We start from the raw sequence: 20253 nt of genomic DNA on the forward strand, positions 1-20253 counted from the left end.
CATTAAAAGACAGAGTGGGGGCTGAAGGGATGGCTCAGTGGGTAATGTACTTGCCTGGTAACCGTGAAGACGGGTGTTTATCAAACATCCAGCACCCCAACATTTTTACTTCTGCAGCAAATTGGAGACAGTAATAGAAATAAAAAAATAAGCAAGCAAGAAGAACAAGGTAATTATCAACTTCAAGAAGAACAGAAGGTTGTATAAAAAGAAACAGGAGTGTAGATCTATGCGCGGACCAGCTGTGAATAATGTTTGCTTAATTATCATAATGACAACCTTGACCATCAAGTGCAGCAATAATTGCGATGTAACTATACTAGAAGGAGGGAGGGAGACGCTGAGTGTGTGTGTGTGTGTGTGTGTGTGTGTGTGTGTGTGTGTGAGAGAGAGAGAGAGAGAGAGAGAGAGAGAGAGAGAGAAATAGAGAGAGTTAATGCTTCAACCTCCACAGAAAGTCAATATGTCAAATTCAAAACTTAAAAAAAAAAACAATCCAGGAAAGCATGTCTTTTTTTAATATGGTAGGAAATAGCAGAGGAGGGAAAAGTTGAGAATGGTTGCCCTGGGGAACTGGAATCAGAGGAGAGGCACAAGAGCTGGATTTTTCCTTAGAGAAATATTTGATTAAAAATAAATTTTAATAATAGAAGAGGATATATTAGGCATACATTTAAAACAAAGAAAATGAAAATTGCAATCTTAACAGTAGAAAAAAAGAATAGATTTATGGTAAAAATCACACACAGCAGAAGGTGTGAGCAGACACCGTGGCCCCCTGGTATGTCACAGGCCTAGGAATTCACACAATAGAGCTTTGAAATGCAGAAATGTAAGAGAAAATACATCTGCAAACCCAGTAAGAGGTCTGTATGTGTTGTGCATGCTCCTGGGTGTTCTGTGTAGAGCTCAGGAGACAACTTCAGGGCCTCTCAGCTGCTATCCTCCTTTTCCTCTTAAAGCTTTTCTTACAAAATGTATTCATTTTTATTTTATTTGTATTAATGTTCTCTTGTGCACTTGCAGTGTGTGTGTGTGTGTGTGTACAGTATGTGTATGTGTACAGTGTGTGTGTATGTGTACGGAGGGAGGAATCACACACACCACATGCTCACAGAGCCTAGAAGAGGGTGTTGGGTCCCTGGAACTGGAGTTGCAGACTGTTGTAACCACCTTGTGCATGTTGGTATCTGAACCTTGGTCCTCTGCCAGAGCAAGAGTTCCTAACCTCTGAGCTGCCTCTGCAGGGCCTCTCCTTTTCTTTTTTAACTTCCTTGAGACAGGGTCTCTCAATGCTCTGAGCTGGATGACTAGGCTAGACTGCGCCCCTCTCCCTAGCACTGGGGTTACCAGAACACGTCACCACACTCCATATTTTTACTTGGGTTATGTAGATCAGATTCAGGTCTTTGTGTTTCTACAGTAAGCACTGTACTAACAGAACCGTCTCCCCAGTTTTTCAATATTAAAAAAACAAAACGTTTTATTTTATCCAAGTTGCCTTTGAACTTGTTCTGTAGCTCAGGTGACCTTGAATTTGACATTCTCCTGTCTCAGCCTCCTAAGGAGCTAGGATTTGGGGTCTGCACCACCCTGATAGCCAAAGTAGGAGATTTTCAGTAAATCTCCCAGAAGTCCACAGGTCAGACAGGAAATAAGCAAATGTAGGAGTGATTCGGGGGTAATTAAGTGGCTTGATCTTAAAGGTCATCTAAAATAGTTTACCCAACAGAAAGTATGTATTCTCTTTAAACACATGCAATTAAAACAAACCAACTGGTTCACAAAAGCAATCACTCAAAACACACCAAAAAATACCTCATGATACCTTCACAAACCCTCAAGCCATCCATCAAAAGATTAAAAGTTTCGCTGGGCAGTGGTGGTGCACGCCTCTAATGCCAGCGCTCCAGAGGCAGAGGCAGGTGGATTCCCCACGAACTCCATCTTTGCTTGATATGCAATGCTCACTGCTAGGAACCCCAATGAGCACTAACAATCTGACGTTAGTGATTTGGACTCTGGTTCTAAATAAAGCACAATATCTGGAAAATTATCTCATGCATGTTTTACTATAAAAAGTGGTCATCTTAGTTTGAGTTTCCTCTTGAAGCCAAGATTATTTTTAGGTTGTATTTTATGTTTAATTTTGTGCTTGTGTATGGATATGTGCCTGTGTTTGGATGCCCTTGAAAGCCAGAGGAATGGAGTCCCCGGGGCTGAAGTTACAATACATTTTATAATCACTTCCAAAGGAAATTTTATATATAAATATATACATATGTGTATTATATACACATATTGTATATGTATATATACATACACTCATATATGTACACACTAAGACTTTATACAGTCTGTAATAATGAAAAATTACAAAATCAAAGTTGACTTCAATAAATGGAAAACCAATATCATGCTTGTGGATTCTGAGGTTCACGTTAGTAAAGATGTCTGTGGGTTAACACAGTTCTATTCAAAGCTCAGCAAGCCCTTCTGTAAACAGACTGCTTGTGCTACAATCTATAAAGGCAGACACTGCCTTCAGAGTAGCTAAAATAGCCTCGTGGTAGGCAAAATAAAGTAGGAGGCATCGCGGCACCTGACATTTGGGTTTACTTTCTCCAGCAATCAATACAGTGTGGAGGATCACACTCAGAGCTCCGTGGCACAGACTGGAGCACCCGGAAGCTGGCCCACCCACACCTGCCCAACTGATTTCTAGCAAAGACACAAAGGAGCTCAGTGAAGGAGAAATGGCTTTCCAACGAGCAGCGCTTTTCACCATACTGCAGGCCTTCCACAAAAATCAACTGAAAATGGATCAGAAATGTAGATAAAATCTATAACTTTAAATCTTTAATGGAAAAAAAAAAACCACAGACGGGAAATCTTTAGGATCTAGAGCTAGACAAAGACTTCTTAGACCTGACATCAAAAATAAGGAAACTTGGACAATTTAATCTCATAAAAATCAAAAGGACTTATCCTGTGAAAGATTGGGCAAAGGGATCAAAAGACACACTGCTGAATGGGACAAGATATTTGCAAACCAAGTGCCCAGCTGGTGTGTGGTCAGGATTTGTAAGACACTCTCCAAGTTCAATGCTGAACACATCATAAACAATCCCATTAGAAATGACCACAGGCTTGAGCAGGCTTAATTTTAGGACGGGTCTTTCGAGCCAGCAGATGGCTCACTGAGTCCAGCTCTTCTGTGGCAAGCCTGACAAGCTGAGCTGGGACCCACAGGAAAGATGAATCCAGTTCCTGAGAGTTGCCCTCTGACCCCCATGGACATGCCATGTCGTGTGCCTGTGCACACACTCACACAGAGAAACAGACATTCATCAGATACACACAGCAAGGTTTATATTTTTTAAAATTAATTAATATGTATGGAGGTCAGAAAGTTAGAAATACTTGCTGCTTCTCCAGAGGCCCTGAGTTGGGTTCCCAGCACCCATGTCAGGCAGTTTATAACAGAGGGAATCCAATACCTCTGGCTTCTTTGGGCATCTGGTCTTTGAGCCAGGGTCTTGTTTCTTAGCCTAGGCTGGCCTTGAACTCAAGGTTCTTCTTCCTCAGCCTCCTGAGTGCTGAGTGCTCATGATTATAAGCACATACCAAAACACCAAAAAGATGCCCAACATCTTGACCCACTAGGGAAAGTTAAAACCACCACGAGGTCCTGGTACACACCTACCAAAAATAAGGACAACCCCAAGTGCTGGTGATGATTCAGAGAAACTGGATCACACTCACTGTAATAAGTGTGACAAGGATCCCCACAACCTGTAATCTCAGAATTCAAGAGGATAACAAGTCTGAGGCAAGCCTGGGTTACACAGTGATTTCTAGGTCAGCCTAGGCTACACAGTGAGATCCTGGCTCAAAAACAAACAACAAACAAACAAACATAAGCCAACAAGCATGGTGGCACATTGCTGGGAGCCGATTTGAATAGCTGCCATTACAAGATGGCATTTGGCCCCAGCCTCGCTTGATAGATAACTCCATATTAGGGTTGCAATTCTTCCACCAGAAAACAGGGTGAGTTGTTGTGATCTAGCTGCCCACACTTCCCCTGACCGGCAGGGGAACATCCTGGTCTGTAACTGACAGAGATGTTCCCCTGCTTTCTTTCTTTCCTGCCGGTGGGTCTCCAGAAAAGCAGTTAAATTATCAAAGTATCAAAAGTTGCTAGGCAGACTCCCTATATAAGCAGCTATAGTTCAGGGCTCCGGGCCCCTTGCTTTCTGCTCTCCCTACAACCAAGAGGCTCCAATAAAGCGTGATTTGAGAAGAATCCTCGTCTGGTGGCTGTTCCTTCCTGCTGGTCAGAAAGTTCGCCCGCAGCACATGCCTGTGATCTCAGCACTTGGGAAGCAGAGGCAAGCAAATCAAAAGTTTAAAGTCATCCTAAGCTTAAAAGTGGTACAGGAGGCCCTTACTCAACAAGCAGCAACCAAGCAAAGATGTGTATCTCGATTCCCAAAATGCCAGAAAGTGTTAAGTTACATGACAAAGGGTAAAACTGAGGTTGCAAAGAGGCTTGCCAGTTGGTTTTTAAGTAGGAAATTGTCCAGGGCTCAGCATAATCACAGGATTCTGGTGAGTATGGGAGGGATGCAGAAGAGAGCATCAGAGAATGGCGGTGGCATCAGAAGCAGGGCTGGAGACAGGAGGGAGCAGGAGAAGCTCATGCAGACGCTGCCTACCTAATGACAAAGGGTTAAAGGGTCCAGATCAGGAAAAGATCATCTTTGTGATTTTTCTTTTCTTAAAAGGTTGGGCCACCTTAAGATTCTCATGGGGGGAAATTGGCTCCATTGACTACACACAGCCAATGACTTCCAGATGGGCTGTGAATATGAATGTCAAATAATGCTTTTTAGGATAAAATAGGAGAATATTTTGAAGACCTTAGGCAAAAATTTCCTAAACACGGGCTGAAAAAGTACTAGCCATGGGAGGAAAAATTGACAAATCGGAATACACTATAATGAAAGCCAGATCCATAAAAAGACATCATTTAAAAATAAAAAAAAAGAAACCGGAGACAAGGAAAAGACATTTTAAATACAAAGGATTCATAACCAGAGTATGTAACTGACTCCTACAGTAAGAACAAGATAACCAGGGGCTGGGTGTATAGCAGAGAAAGTGGAGCATTTCCCAGGGTGCACAAAGCCCTGTGCATAAAAGCCAGCTTTATCCTCAGCACCAAATGGAGTATGGTGGTCCATGCCTGCACTCCTGGTACTTGGGAGGTGGAAGCAGGTTAATCAGAACTGCCAGGCCATCCCTGGATGCATACGGAGCTGGAGGCCAGCCTATAGCCTATAATACATGGAACCCCTCCTAAAAACAAAAGGGAAGAGGGGACTGGGAAGATGGCTCAGATGGCAGAGAAGGCCTAGCGTGTGGCCAAGCATGATGGCCTGAGTTGACTCTCCAGAGCTCTCATGGGAAGTAGAGACATGCCTCCCACTTGCCTTCCCGCACCAGTGTGAGCTGTGATGCATGCGTGTGCTAAACAAGGGTAACAAAATTAAAGGAAAAGAAAAGACAGATACAACCAAATAAAAAAGGAAGAAAGACATTTTTAATTTTTTTTTTAAATTTGGTGTTTTGGAGACAGAAATCTCCCTAAGTAGTCCTGACTGGCCTTGAAGTTACAGTGGGCATTTCATATAACGGGATGGACAGTGAACACCCACAGTTCATCAGTCACCAGCTAATAATGGCGGTTAAAATCAAGACACAGTGCTCCTACCATCCCAACAGAACTCCTAAAACTCAAAGCAGACAGGAGCCACAGTAAGGACCCTCAAGGCTGATGCAAGTTAAAACAATGTATTCTGGAAAACTCTAGGAGTTTCTACCAAAGCTGAGCATAGACACATCAGATAGCTTTAAAATCCCACTCCTGCAGAAATGCATAAATTTCTCAAAAGACACAAGGGGAACGTTAATTGCAGTTATTTGTAATAGCACCAACCAGGAAACAGCACAAATGTCCGTCAGCCATAGGATGAGGGAATGACAACGGAATGACAACAGCAAGAATGGACGACCCGTGTGAATCCCACGGACGTGAATGAGGAGCGACGGAAGCTGGACATAGAGTGTGCCATTCCACTACACAAAGTTCCAGTTCCGGCGAAGGACCTATGGGGGAGGGAAGCAGATCAAAGAAGAGGAGGCAGTGGCTCGGGGCTGGTCATCTTATGTCTGTTGGTCTGGGCGAAGGCTGAGCAAGTATTTCTCTTAGTGGCTGTGTGTCTTCTGTACATTATGCTGGTTAAGGAACAATGCCTCCTACGCTAGAACCTCGAGAACATACAGTGCAACATCCACAAAGTCGTTAGGGAAAACGAAGGAGATTCTAAAATACTTCTCCCAGACATGGGTAGAGCAAGCACACCACACTAAAAATTAGAGAACAACCAATCAATAACATAACAAACCTAGTGAACATATGAAAATCACGAATTCAAAAGGTCACGGTAAATGTTCTCTTGTGTGTGCAGGTTTGCAGGCACATGTGTGTATGTGGAGGCCAGAGGACCACCTGGAATGCTGTTCCTCAGTAGTTTTTCTTCTGCATTGTTGGTTTTGTGGCCACAGGGTCTCTCACTGCTTTGGAAGTCTCCATGAAAACGAGGATAGCTGTCCACTGAGCCCCAAGGACAGGCTCATCTCTGCCCTCCCAGCATTGGATCACAAAGGCATGCCGGCATGCCTGGCTTTTGTTTGTGGTATCTGGGAACAAACTCAGGTATTCATGTTTGCACACCAAACATTTTAGTGACTTAGCCATCTTCCGAGGACCAAGACAAACATTCTTTTCTTGAATGAGCATTTACAGAAATCAGCTATGTATTGTTCCTTGGAACATGTTCTAACAATCACCAAATAATGAGCAATATACAACCTCCATTCCGTGACAATGGGGCACTGAAATTAGTATTAAAGACATGATTTTAAAATGACAGAAAACTATACATTTAAAATTGTGAAAACATGTATCTAAATTATTCATGAACCCAAGAACAAATCTTGTAGGAATGAAATATTTAAGACTAAGTGACAACGCAAACAGTAGCTATCAAAACTCAGAGGTCTGTAGGAGTAGTACTTAAGAGGCACTAATAGCTAGACACATGTATATTCAGATGACGAAAGCTTAAAAATTCATGAATTAGGAACTGAACTCAAAAGGTAAACATGGGGAGGAGGACGAAGTGACAGGACAGTCAGTTAATCTACGTACCAACCACAGAGATAATTGCCACATGGGTACAACAGGAGGCAGCAGCCTCCAGAATTCTTCGGTGGCACTCATGAAGGTTGCCAAAGACCTTGGAGCCCACCTGGTAGGAGCTTGCTGAGCCTGCACGCCTCCTACACTCTACCTTGTGGGGCTTATTTCAGTCTGACCCTGGGCCATAGGTGCCTTTCCAATAGTCTTCACAGAGTGATGACTGCTGGGGCAAAGCATGGTTGTGCGTGCCTGAGAGCTCAGCCTTCAGGAAGCGGGAGAAGTAGAGATCTTGAGGCTAGGCTGGGCTACCTAGTGAGATCTTCTCTCAAAACAGATAAAAAAATAAGAAGAAGAAGGAAAAAAAGACCACAAGACAAACAAAACAGCTCTGCTGGATCTCGAGCTGGTCCCTTGCTCTGGGGACACTTAGTGAAAGAGGCACCTGCCAGTGCTGTGTTTGGCCACCATCTGGTTTGTCTTACAATATCCTAGGGCCACTGTAGGTAGAGATGAGGAAGAGAGAAGCCCTAGAAATCTGGTTAGGTGGGGATGCTTTGGGGTGCATCTGGGGAGAGTGAATAGAACCGCGTGGGAGCTCCCCGAGTAGGGAGGTGGTGTTCACTGTATTATGACAAACTGCATTCATAGGCTACTCATGCAGTATAATACAGGGCCCCAGAAGGAGTCTAGAGGAAATGAAGTGTTAACTATGGCTTTCATGGACTAGGGAAGTCATACTTTATTTTCAATCCATTTCTGCATATTTCAGCAGTTTTCTCTATCCCTTCAGTCCAAATCATAGTAGCTGCTGGCTTCACGTAGCTGGTGAGCACTTGAGATGTGTCTGGTGTGACTGAAGCACTGACATTTTGATTGTACTTCATTTTAACTAACTACACACTAAAACAGCCTCCCGTGGCTGGTGGTGCTGTCTTGGACAGGGTAGATCAGAAGGGAGCACAAGGAATTTTGTTGCTGCATTCCCAAGGATGTGTTTGTTTGTTTAGTTGTTTTGATTTGCTTTGTTTTTGGTCAAGACAGGGTTTCACTATGTAGCTCAGGATAGACTAGAACTTGATGTGTAGACCAGATTGGCCTCAGACTCACAAAGATCTGCCTGCCTCTGCCTCCCAAGTGCTGGGATTTATCAAAGGCATGTGCCACCACATTCAGTCCCAAGGTATTACTTTTACTTTTTTAAAACTTGAGGTATGAGGGCTGGGGAGAGGGCTCAATGGAAACGTGAGGTATGGGGGCTGGGGATCAGTCTCCTGAACCCACATAAATAGCTGGGCAAGAGGGGTGGCTGCCAGTAACCCCAGCGCATGTAAACACAGGAACTAACTGGAATAAACTGGGTAACTAGTCTAGCTGTAAACTCTGGGCTCAATCTGAAGATCCTGTCCCAGTAAATAAAGTAGAGAGTAATGGAGGAAGAACCAGACTTGAACTTTGGTCTTCTGCATGTGCATATGTGCCATACACATGTAAAAAATGCATACAGGCATACACATGCTAAAATTGTCATATAATAATTCTCTACTGTACTGTTTGGGACTATTTCAAAGAAAGACACTACGAGCATTAGTGTGTTTATGTGCACCAAAGGCTCTTCTTTTGGCGGACATAAATTAGTCATAGCTGCTGGGTGTATATTCAAGAGTGGAATTGGTACGTTAGGTTGTAAGGTTTAACTTCTGGATGCTGCCAAGCAATTTCCTAAGAGGTGACAACTCCATTCTCAGTAACAACACAACAGTGCTAGTTCAAGCAGAAACTGCATGTTTATCTTTTTAAAGAATATTTTATATTCGTTCTTGATAATATCTACACCAACTACCCCCTTCCATTACCCTGGACTTCCCCCAGCATCTTCTCCTCCTCTTTATCATCACACACTGAGTCCAGTTAGTGCTGTATGTATAAGCATGGGCAGCCCTCAAAGAAAAATGACCCCCCCCCCAACATCCATCAGATGCCTCGTAAGTTGCTCCTCCACTCATTCTGGAATTACCTGACTGGCTTGATTTTTAACCGGGCTGGAGAGATGGCTCAGTGGTTAAGATCACTGCCTGCCCTTCCAAAGGTCCTGAGTTCAATTCCCAGCAACCATCTGGTGCCTCACAACCATCTGTAATGAGATCTGGTGCCCTCTTGAGGAAGAGACCTGGTCAGTCGTCCTCATCAACTTAGACCATGACACCCAATATGGACAAGTTCAGCAGAACCACCATATACGGGCCTGCCCATGCATGCTTCAGCATTGCCAGGGAATAAATTTCTTTATTTGTTCATTTTGATATTTAGCCAGAGCTTGTGCAAGTCACCACAGCTCTTGTGCATTCAGAAGTGCATCACTGAGTCCCCTGGGGACTCTTCTCCCCCATAGACCTAGAACATCAAGTTTGGTATCATGGCGGTCAATACGGAAGAATTTTCCAGGTTATCTCCCTCTGTGCTGTGACCAAGGTGCACCTTGTCTTTAGCAATAGGGTCCGACCGTCAAGCTACAGTGGGAAATCAGGAGCAGCAACAGCAGCCTGAGAAGGAGTTGCTTTTGAAGTGTTTGTTTAGTGCTGTGTAGACAAGGTCTTGCTATGCCACTCAGACTAGCCTAAAATTTAATACGTATTCTAGGTTGGCCTCAAATATCGTAATCCTCCTGCCTTGAACTTAAGTGGACATTGGGCATTGCTTTTATTGTCAGGGATAGAATGCTATTTTGAGAAATAAGAGAAAGATTAAACTCTTTTCCTAGGCTAAGTCCATAACTACCAGTAAATTTGACATATAGAGCATAGTATCTTTTGTAAAAGTCAGTTAGTAGGGGAATCATGAGTGGTTTGACTTGACAGATCAGAGAACCAGACAAACCTCAACCCTGAACACCACCAGCTGTGTGACCATCAACAAATTACTAACCCTCTCTGTTCTCCGGTTTCTTTGCACACCTACTGGAATAATGGGATTGCCGTAAGGATTAAGAAGATGTTGTTGCAAAACAGAATATGGGCCTGGAATGTGGAAATATGGTGACCATTCAGCCAGCTTTGGTAATTAACGGCATTATTATTATTTGGACTGATAGTAAGTAAACAGGGCTAGACTATCCAGTCTGAACACTTAGCGAGTCACTGAAATTAAAACACATCTGGCAATCAAGTCCCCGCCCTTACCTTTCTCCACTTCAACACTGATCAGTTCTTCCCTCGTTTCTGTGACCCTGGCAGTTCTTCCCTTAAGTGGTTGGACACTTTGGATGGATTCTAGACTCAATCAGAGGGCCAGTTCAATAGAGTGTTTCTAAGAGAAAATGCATCTAGTTGGCCAAAACCAAATTGCTCCCTACACAAGGGAGTAAGTTCAAATCATAAATGGTTGATAAAAATATAGGCATTTCTATTCTTCTTGCTCCATATGGACTACTTAGTTATTAACCTTACATTCACTTGTCCGAACAAGTGAACACCCGCCAAGCACAGTTTCAAAAGCGGCTCACCTTCAAACTGCTCACTTTCCCAATGGGTGACTAAAACCTTCCTGACTGACTCAACCCAGTTCATTCCATTTTTTTCCTACTCAGCGCGGGGTATGCGAATGGTTTTTTAAATGTCAAGTCTTCTTAAGAGTGCTGGGCATATTTTGAACTACACGTTAATACTGCAGGACTTTCATAACGCAATCTGTCCTCCAGGCCAGTCACAGTAGATCTTCCCATGTCCAGTGTGACACTAGTCCCCGTGGAGCCCTGAGGGGAAATCGCGTCACTAAATGTACAGGTGGAGGTGGGTGTGTTTCAAACACGATCAATTAATTGACGTGTCACAAATGGAATGGCCCTGTCTCCTCCCATCCCAGTTTCCCAGCTTGGTCTGTCAATATCTTTATGTTGCTTATAGAGAAGAGAAAGGCAGTTATTAGATCAAATGTGGCAAAGTCTTGTCGCTTCATGGAGCCTTTGTTCTGTCCTGACACCTGGGCATATGCACTTCATTTCCGAGTCAGAACCTCCCAGTTTCCCTGCTCAGTGCTGATGCTGGCGCGGTATCCCCTGCCCCCGCGACTGCAAGCCATGCCTTCTGCCCTCTTTCTCCCAAGAGTGCCACACCCGAGCTCTCTGGTTAAGAAACCTCGAGTGAGAGCCACAGCAAGTTGCCCCTCCATACACACTCCACCTACCGAAAAGCATTTCTCCAAGAACCAAGAAGGGAAATGAGATTTCTCATCAGTGTCAGGAAGTAACGACCTCCATACTTTGGCCTCCTCTGTTTGTCAAGACATGAATTCAGCTCTCGTTGCCCTCGGCTATCACGGATGGAGGGCTGCACGCCCTGGACACGGATCCGGGCCCTGCCTTCCTTTCTTCCTTCATACTAAAGGTCCTCGGGATGGCTTTCATTCTAGCTGACCCCCAGGAAACACTTGTGGGGCCTCCTTTCAAATCACCTTCTGCAGACAGGTTTCTGATTGAATTCAAGGCCACATCCTGGGCGTCTGGTTTCTATAGCGCAAAGAATTATTGCTCCTGACATGATGTTCTGAGTTCTGAGGCCCCTGCTGTCATATTGCATTTTCTGACCATTTTCCAGGTCCCTCCACACAAAACTCCACGTGAGTGTACACACGTGCGCGCACACACACTCAAACACACACAGAGGCTTCCAACTCATCAGACTCCATCCTCACATGGTACCCTTATACATCTTATGACCACTCACCCTAGGGGAACCAAGTTACCCCAGCTCTTCAAGCATACAGAGGTGCTCAAAGACAATAAACGGACTGAGGTGCTGTGGCATGCTGGAGTGGGGAATAGAGGTGAGGACGGCATCTCAAAGCGCCCTCCCCGACAAGTCCTCACAGGGGCAAAGTCAATGGCCAAGTAAAGTTAAATGGGTGGCCGCATAGAGACACTCTTTAAAGGCTGCTCAAAAATTGGTTCCTGGGTGGCCGTGGTGGCTAAATAGTGAGCACTGGATACGGACAGGTGGATCCACACGTTAAACCTGCAGTGAGTTCTGAATTAGAACAACCAGTGAGACAGCAAGGGGAACGAGGAGGTGCGAACGATAGAAAAAACTGACACGGAGCTTTAGCGGGAAGGCATATGCTAAGGACTGTTCTACGCATGTGCAAACATTTAAACAGAAAACAGGGAGCTATGCTAAGGACTGTTCTAGGCATGTGCAAACATTTAAACAGAAAACAGGGAGCTCCTGCGAGGGCCCTATCTATGTGAAGAGCCAGCAAAAAGCCCCTGTACCCTGACGCCTGGCCTTGGCACCTACCTACCTATTTGGTTCCAGGGGCAGAGCCTGCAGGCCTTCCCCCTAGGGAGAACCAAGTCTAGCTGAGTAGTGTCTGTTCATCTGATTAAAAGCTCGATCCAGACAAAGGATTGAATTCTGAACTTCCTCTGTTCCTTCTCCACTGAGCACTCGGGCTTTCTGGAGGTCTTAAGAGAACACCTAATCAATCCATGGGACAGGGAGGAAGAGGAAGTAGATATTTCCCACAGGACATGGAGAGACCAAAACATTGTGCACTCGCTCGCCCAACTAGACCTCTATGCTGGTGCAATCCTTTGTGCTGATCATTGAACCAGTCCTGGGAACTAAGCCAGTCCTTGTCTTTACCAGGACAAGGAACTAGCCTTCTTAAAAGATGGCATGCTTGGCATTGAGTGGGCTGCAGGGCAGGGGTTCACTAGGAAGTCAGAGTGGAGCCTGGGGCTAGGATGCTTGGTGTCTGATCTGGGCCTGTGCTGCATCCTACACTGGTTCAAGTAGAAGATTGGTACCTAAGGAAGCAAAGAGGTTTAGGAAGGATGGAAGTTTTATCTTCTCCTCGCATGTCATTTGTCTCCTCTTCTACCTCCATTCCCAACAACATCCTGCCCTTTCCAGGCACAGCTGAACCCAAAGGAAGCCCAAACCCAGCACTGGCTGAGCAGGAGCATGGCACCCGGTCTTGATTGCTCCTTGTCTCCCAGGCTCCATTTGTAGAACAGTGAAGTCGGTGTGGTTTCAGGCCTGATTCTGTCGTGCACCTCAGCAACCCCTAGCAGCTGCCCAGCACTGGCTGAGCACCCACACACCCACCCCAGAAACACACAGACACATGCACCAGCACTGACTTCAGCTTGTTCTGTGGAATGAGATTTAGACAGCCTCCCCCGCCCCTTTTCTGCAATCATCTGCTTGCTCTGAAATGTGTGGTGTGACTTCCCTCTGCAAACCACAGCAGTCCTAGCTCTATGAATTCCTCTTCTTTTCCTTGCTCATCCCCCATCTTCCCAGAGAACTCAAAGGCTGGTGCTGAGAAACAGAAAACACGGGGGAGGGGGGAGGGGAGACCGAGACAGAGAGATCCCGGTACACTAACAGTCTCAACTCCAAGAGAACAGCGTGCTTACTCCAGCGCAAGTGCGCGTGCACACACACAGATGCCAGCCTCTCACTCCTTGAAAGCCGTTCTCTTACAGCTCCCTTCTACCCCTTGTGATTTCACTTTTCCATCCAGAAGCTGGACGCTCCCAGAGCAGGGGCCATCGGTCAAAACAAAAGGAAACCCAAAGTGCGGCTTCTGTGGCTTCCTTCTTCAATCTCCAGCCGCCTTCCTTTGTTGTCACCTAACTTCCCACCAGACTCCGATCTCCCCCTCCCCCGACACAAAAAAGTCACCGAATCCTGTTTAAATTGATTACTTTATTGACAGTTTACATACAGAAATATTTAGAAAAGGACGTGGGCTCCGGAGTCAACTCCTCCCGGGCCACCCACGCTTGTGCTGCACTTCGCCCAGAGCCAGAGCGCAGGTCCAGACGCCTGAAACACACCCCTCCCCTTCAGCCACTCCTCCCCTTCTACCCCCCTCCCCCGAGCGCAACGCTTTCCTAGAACTAAAAACTGATCCCGCCGAGTCCCCGCGCCACTCCCGCCCTCTCCCTCCCGCCTTCCTCGCCCGCCCTCCCGCCCCCCCTACACTACATCACGCTTTACAGGACACCGACTTCTACAGCCCACGCTCGGTGGGGACTACACGCTGGGCAAACTCACTTCTCCTGGGAGGAGGGGACCCAGGGGCTCCCTCCTCCTCTCCGCACCCGCTTCTGCCAGCACTCTGGCCCCAGTCAGGCAACCTCAGAATTCTTATTATGTGCCCGGGGAGTCACACTTAGCTCCCTCGCTCCCAGCGCGTTTCTTTGGGGCTCTGGACCCCCTGGAGTTGCAAGAGCCACTTTGACGGGCCGCTCACCAGCCCCTGGCACCTGCAAGACATTGACAACGAAACTGGCTGGGGACCAAGCCCGCACCCTGGGAAGAAAAGGGGTGCGTGGCCCCGCAGCGCTTGAAATTAGGAGAAAGACAGAAGAAAACGGATTCCGACTCTCACACCTGACACACTCACACCCAGTTTCCCAGACATTGGGAAGGTTGTGTTAGCACCAGACCCATGAATGTCGCTGTTTTTGATAACAACGAAAATAAGAAAATCAGTGCGCTGAGTTGAAAGGCGTCCCAGAACCCCAGCTTGGCTCCAACTGTACAGAAATGGGGCAGGCAGGGAGTAGGGATGGAAGGAAGCTAGGATTTGGATCATTGTAGGGAAGGTACTTTGAGACCAAAAATTAGCCGGCTTCTGGCACATGCAACCTTGAAAAGGCGGAGTGGGGTCGAGGTGAGAGCCACAGCGCTCCACGCTGCGAACCTTTCCTGGGGATCGCGGGCAAAGCCCAGAACCAACCCCATTATTATCAGCAAATGTAGCCAACGACTAGCGCGGTCCCCTTGCCTCCACCCGGGGGGTGAGAGGTGGGTTTCCTTGATCATCATCGTCGCGGAGGAATGGAAGGCATAGACGGTTTTTCGCTGTCTGTGGGTGGTGTCTGAGAGGAGGTAGGCGCCTGTCTCTGTGCTTTGGGGGAGGGATGGGGATTCAACCCCGCCAAGAGGACGACGGTGACTAGCGAGAGACCACTGAATTCGGCCCACTCCTGGAAATCCTTAGTAGTGACGCCTAGGGAGGGCTAAAGAGGAGGCTTGGGGGTGGGGTGGGGTCCCGTGAGGATGAGAAAGTCCTGCCGTTTCTAGGCTACAAGGTACCCAAGGTAGAGGTGGGCAGGCCAGGCGTGCTGGGGACTCAGCCTGCAGTCTGCCTGTAGTTGCCGTTTATCTCCTGGGCGATGTTGACGGCCTCTGCTCCCAGGGGCAACCGGTCGCTGTACTCAGAGCCAGCCTCGAACTCTTCTTGGTTGGCCTTGGACTGAGACTCCACCAACGAGCAACCCACCAGGCTTTCTTCTCTCTGCAGGTCCTCACTTGGGTCTCCCTGCTCCACATCTTCATCTAGGCCCTCCTCCGGGGCCTCCTCCGGCTCCTCACCTCCGGCCTCGCCACGGGCAGGGTAGCTTTTCTCAGACTCAAGGTAGGAGGCACGCGGGTCAAAGTCGGCGGCGATGCGTTTCTCCATAGGGTCGGGGGCCTGAGGTCTCAGTATTAAGCGATAGGGTTTGCCCGGGTGTTTGGCCAGTAGATGGCAGCAGGCGGCGCCCAGCAGGGGCACGGTGGCCAACACCAGGAGAAACACGCTCACTGTCACGATAACCAGCAAGGATGGCAGCTCTTTTTTGGTGGAAAACACCACTTGCACGTGGCACGCCTCGCCCGCCAGTGCCAGACACACAGAGTAGTTGGTGCCAGGCCGCAGGCCGCGAAACCAGTAGGCATTGACCCCTTCCTCAACGCGTGACCACTGGACCGCTGCGCCACCACCCGCAGGGCACAGATAGAGTAGGCGCAGGGGCCGCCTTCCAGGCCGCCGTGCTCCGGTAGCACCATCTGGCCCAGGGCTCCAGCGCGCAGCAAGAGGCGTCAGCTGCACCCGAGCTTCACGCTCGGCTACATCCAACGCGATGACACCCAGCTCAAAAACGTGCGACTTGAGCTCTGAGCTCTGATTGAATGCATGGTTAGACACATACCGAGAAGGGTCCCCATGGCCACAGTGCTTCTCCCCCTCCGGAACTGTAGGGATCTGACCTCCCACCTGCTCTCCTTCATCTGTCTCCTCCAGTTCCGCCTCGATTTCCCCGAGGACGCTGACCCGGGCCAGACCTTGGCCTTTGGTTTTGCCCTCAGGCTTGTAGGGCAGGACACTGTTGCTACGGCCCTTAATAGTGGTCTTGCGCTCCGAGGTCGGGGCCTGCGCGTCAGGTTCTCCCCCTGTTCCAGGAGCGTGTTTTGGCGGCCCCGCTGCAGCCACGCTCACCCGCACTGACGTTGAGTTGGTACCCAGTTCATTGTGTGCACGGCATGTGTAGACGCCTGCCTCCTTGGCACTCAGGATGGGCACCAACAGAGAGCCGTTTGCGAGGGCCAGGAAGCGCGGGGTGGCTGGAGGAGCTGGCCAAGCAGGTGCAGGAGTCGGGGTTGGTGCCTCAGTCTGTGTAGGCGGATCCTCATCTCCATCACCCTCCCCATCCTCTGCCTTATCTCCTCCATCTTCTTCCTTGCTGAGAACCGGTGACTCTAAGACTACAGTGCCACCCGGGATCTGAAGTTGCCATTGCAGCCGGGGTGTGGGGTGGCCTTCCGCGACGCAGTGTAACATGAAAGCCAAGCCTGCGCGCAGAGGGGTTCCAGGCGCCTCAGGCGGCGGCTCCGCGCTCAGACGCACGCTGGGAGGTGCGCAGGGCAGGGCAGGCAGGCGGTGCACCGGCACGCCCTGCAGCTCAGGAGGCGAGGCGCACGCAATAGAATCAGGCTCGGGTAAGGAGACCCGGGTGCTCGCCGCCCAGGCCTGCAGCCACAGGAGACCACAGCTGCAGTGGAAGGGGTTGTGATAGAGTTGCAGGTGAGACAGCGCGCTCAGTGCGTCGAACGTGCCAGGCTCCAGGGTACGCAACCGGTTGTTGTTGATGCGCAGAGAGCGCAGGTCGGGCAGCGAGCCGAGTGCATCCCGGGGCAGCGATCCCAGGCGGTTGTGGTTCATTTTCAGCAGCTGCAGCGCGCTCAAGTTACGAAGGTCGCTCCAAGGGAAGTTGGATATGAGGTTGTGGCTTAGGTCGAGGTTCTTAAGCTGACTCAGCACCGCCAATGCCCCTGACTCCACGGTGCGCACCTCACTGTGAGCCAGCCACAGCGAAGTGACCTGTGTGACGTTGACGAAGGCCCCCCGCCTTAGCACCGTAATCTTGTTGGCGGACAGACTAAGCGTGGTCACGTTGGCTGGAAGTCCTTCCGGGACCTCGCGCAGCTCCTTGTAGGCACAGTCTGCAAACTGGTGGGCGTACTTGTCTATACAGGCGCAAGGCTCAGGACAGGCTCTGGCCACACCTAACAAAGCCCAGGCCAAACACAGGGCTCCGAAGGAATCCATCACGACTCCTGAAAAAGTCAAGGTGACGAGGGGTCATTTACGCCACAGCTTTCTGTTCTCCCCTAGCAAACTCTACCTTCCAAATCTGTGTAAAGCCGGGCGATGGTGGCGCACGCCTTTAATCCCAGCACTTGGGAGGCAGAGGCAGGCGGATCTCTGTGAGTTCGAGACCAGCCTGGTCTACAGAGCTAGTTCCAGGACAGGCTCCAAAGCCACAGGGAAACCCTGTCTCGAAAAACCAAAAAAAAAAAAAAAATTATAAACCTGTGTAGGCTCCAGAAAGTTTAGGTACAAATGGGGCTCGATAAAAGCCTACAGATTTAATAAACGCGTGCTTTCAGGACCCTGTTTTGCTTCTCCAGAGGACATGGAGCATGCTTCCCTTACCCCATCTGCTCCCTCAGCTGGAGCTGTCCCCTCCAAAGTGTCCAATGCCTGTGGTCTGCAGTGAGCCCCACGCTAAGCCTTCTTTCTGCAGCTTCATTAAACTCGGTGAAATGGATGGAGGTACAGAAAGATTTTCCTTCATTGACTGGCTGTCTTCTCTGGAATCCTTTGTCCCATGCACAGCACTTTCACGCACTTCCTTACAGGCAGTGGCAGTGCAAACAGAAGCTTAGGCATCTCCCTGCAGCCGCCAACTGGCCCTGGGACTCTGTCCACAATGAATTACATAGACACAAAAACATAGGCACCCAGACATTCACACCATACACCCCAAGACCTCATTGTTCTCTCAACTCAGAGCAGCTTTGCCACAGCGTTCTCCACCCTGAAGCAATGTGCTTTTCTGTTCACACTGAAAACTGACAGAGACAAGGACACAAGTCCTCACATGACCCGGCCCCCACACAGGGACATTGGTGCAGCCCTGGCCTCCTCTGAGACCAAACCCTGAGCAGATCTGAGCAAAAAGGAGAATTTGTGGAGTATGGGGTGGGTTCTGGGGTAGCCTCCACCCACTTATAGCCTCCTTGCTTCCCTGCCCCTGGCTGCAGCTCCCCTCAGGGGAGAGCCACAACTGCTTAAGTATTCCTCCATCTAGGAAAGAAATCCTTCCCCACGCCTAGACAGAGTATGTTGTGGGGCCAGTCACTAAAGATTCCTCTTTGTATTCCACAGAGCTCAGGTAGACCCCCCCACACACACACACATGTCTTTAAGGGGACAAGCCTCTTGCTAATAAATTTGGAGAAAGCTCAAGGTTCTCTACATTTCTCCACAGACTCAAGATACCTGGGTGCATCTTCTATCTCCAGCCACACAAATTCTCTAACACAGACTCCTGGCCCAACTTGAGACTACTGTCAGTCTTGGCGGAACCCCTCCAATGTCTGCCTTTGAGAATAGCAGGTCCCCTTGTCCCTTTTGCTCCTAAGGTAGGCACCTCCCTTCCCTGTTCCTTCCAGACGGAGGGTCCTCCACGCTAGCAGGAGCTTTAGGCTGGACCTACCCTGTGGGCTGAGGTTGTGGAGTCAGTCGCCCCACCGCTTACCTGCTGCTCTCAGACTTGCACCGTGCCTCCTTCTGGCTGCAAGCCCCTCTCCAGACTCAGGTGACAGTCCAAGGGCGCTTCTGGCATCTGTTGCTGTGGCAGTGGGGAAAAACGGGCAGGTCCGTGTAAGAACTCCCCCTCACACTGAAGTCCTACTTCATTTTTTTTCTTTCTTATCTGTTCGCCCCACTTCTCACTGCCTGCAGGTTGGAGAGTCGTTGCGCGTCCCCGGGCTCGGCGGGAACGCGCCCAGTCTCCTACCTCGTGCCGCGTTCACATTTGTTAAAGCCATAGAGATCCCCACACACCCCATATCAAGGGGCTCCATAAGCGCACAACCCTAGGCTCAGCCCTTCCCAGCCCACCGCAGCTCTATAACCTATTTTCCCCAACATTTACACACTCGATGACATTGTCACTCTTTCTGGTTATGCCTCTAAATCCCTCCCCAACACACACACACACACACACACACACACACAGACACACACACACACACGCCTTTCTACACGACCTTCACAGGTTAGAATTACCCATCAACATGTAATAGACACGTCAACGCGCTGAGTTCTCGCTACCTTCACACACATTTTCACAAGCACACCTTCACTCGAACACTCACCGTTCTCTTCTGCGCACACACAAATATCCGCGCTCACTCACCCTCACGCGCTCGCCCCGCCAGCGCCCGCGAGCTTCGCTGCTAATTGAATGCGAGCCGTTCTACGCCCCGCAACACGTGAGACAAACCATCTTTGAAGAATTTGGGAGAAAGAAAGGCATAGGACTAGAGGGCGTGTCTTTGCCTTTAAACACTTTCTTTCCTCCCAAAAGCAAGCAGTGGTGCAAAAAGACCTCCAGCGGGACCAGATGAACTGCGCTGCCTGGCTCGCTCGCTCAGACCCTTTCCCTCCTGCCGGCTGCTAGCCTCCCCCTCCCTGAAGCCACATTCAACACGATGCATAATTGATAGTATTAGCAGAGCGCCTCACCCTCCCTGTCATTTTTGCCTGGATCTGGGTAGAAACAAACCCTGGTTTCCCCTCCACCCCCAATCCCCGCCAGACTAACAGGCTAGCTGAGAAGGTGCAACCCTGGAGGGTGCGCG

General features: G+C 48.8%; 1 protein-coding gene across 5 annotated transcripts in view; it reads right to left on the minus strand.

Annotated features, from left to right (window-relative positions):
* Positions 1–14880: 14880 nt before the first annotated feature.
* Islr2 (immunoglobulin superfamily containing leucine rich repeat 2) overlaps positions 14881–20253 on the minus strand; it is a 7594-nt gene continuing 2221 nt past the window's right edge. For 2 of the 5 annotated variants that reach the window (XM_026777234.1, XM_026777235.1), the window contains exons 2-3: positions 19146–19238; positions 14881–17658 (exon numbers count right to left, since the gene is read on the minus strand). In XM_026777234.1, coding sequence (XP_026633035.1) covers positions 15413–17650 — 2238 coding nt within the window. In that variant the 5' untranslated portion in view covers positions 17651–17658; positions 19146–19238 and the 3' untranslated portion in view covers positions 14881–15412. Of the gene's footprint in view, positions 17659–18037; positions 18447–19145; positions 19239–19767; positions 19789–19808; positions 20039–20253 lie in introns of those variants that run through there. The other 3 variants (XM_026777233.1, XM_005369469.3, XM_026777236.1) reach the window with 3 other exon arrangements.

Source organism: Microtus ochrogaster, unplaced genomic scaffold, assembly GCF_000317375.1.
Source record: "Microtus ochrogaster isolate Prairie Vole_2 unplaced genomic scaffold, MicOch1.0 UNK49, whole genome shotgun sequence".
In the NCBI taxonomy this organism is placed as follows: domain Eukaryota; kingdom Metazoa; phylum Chordata; class Mammalia; order Rodentia; family Cricetidae; genus Microtus; species Microtus ochrogaster.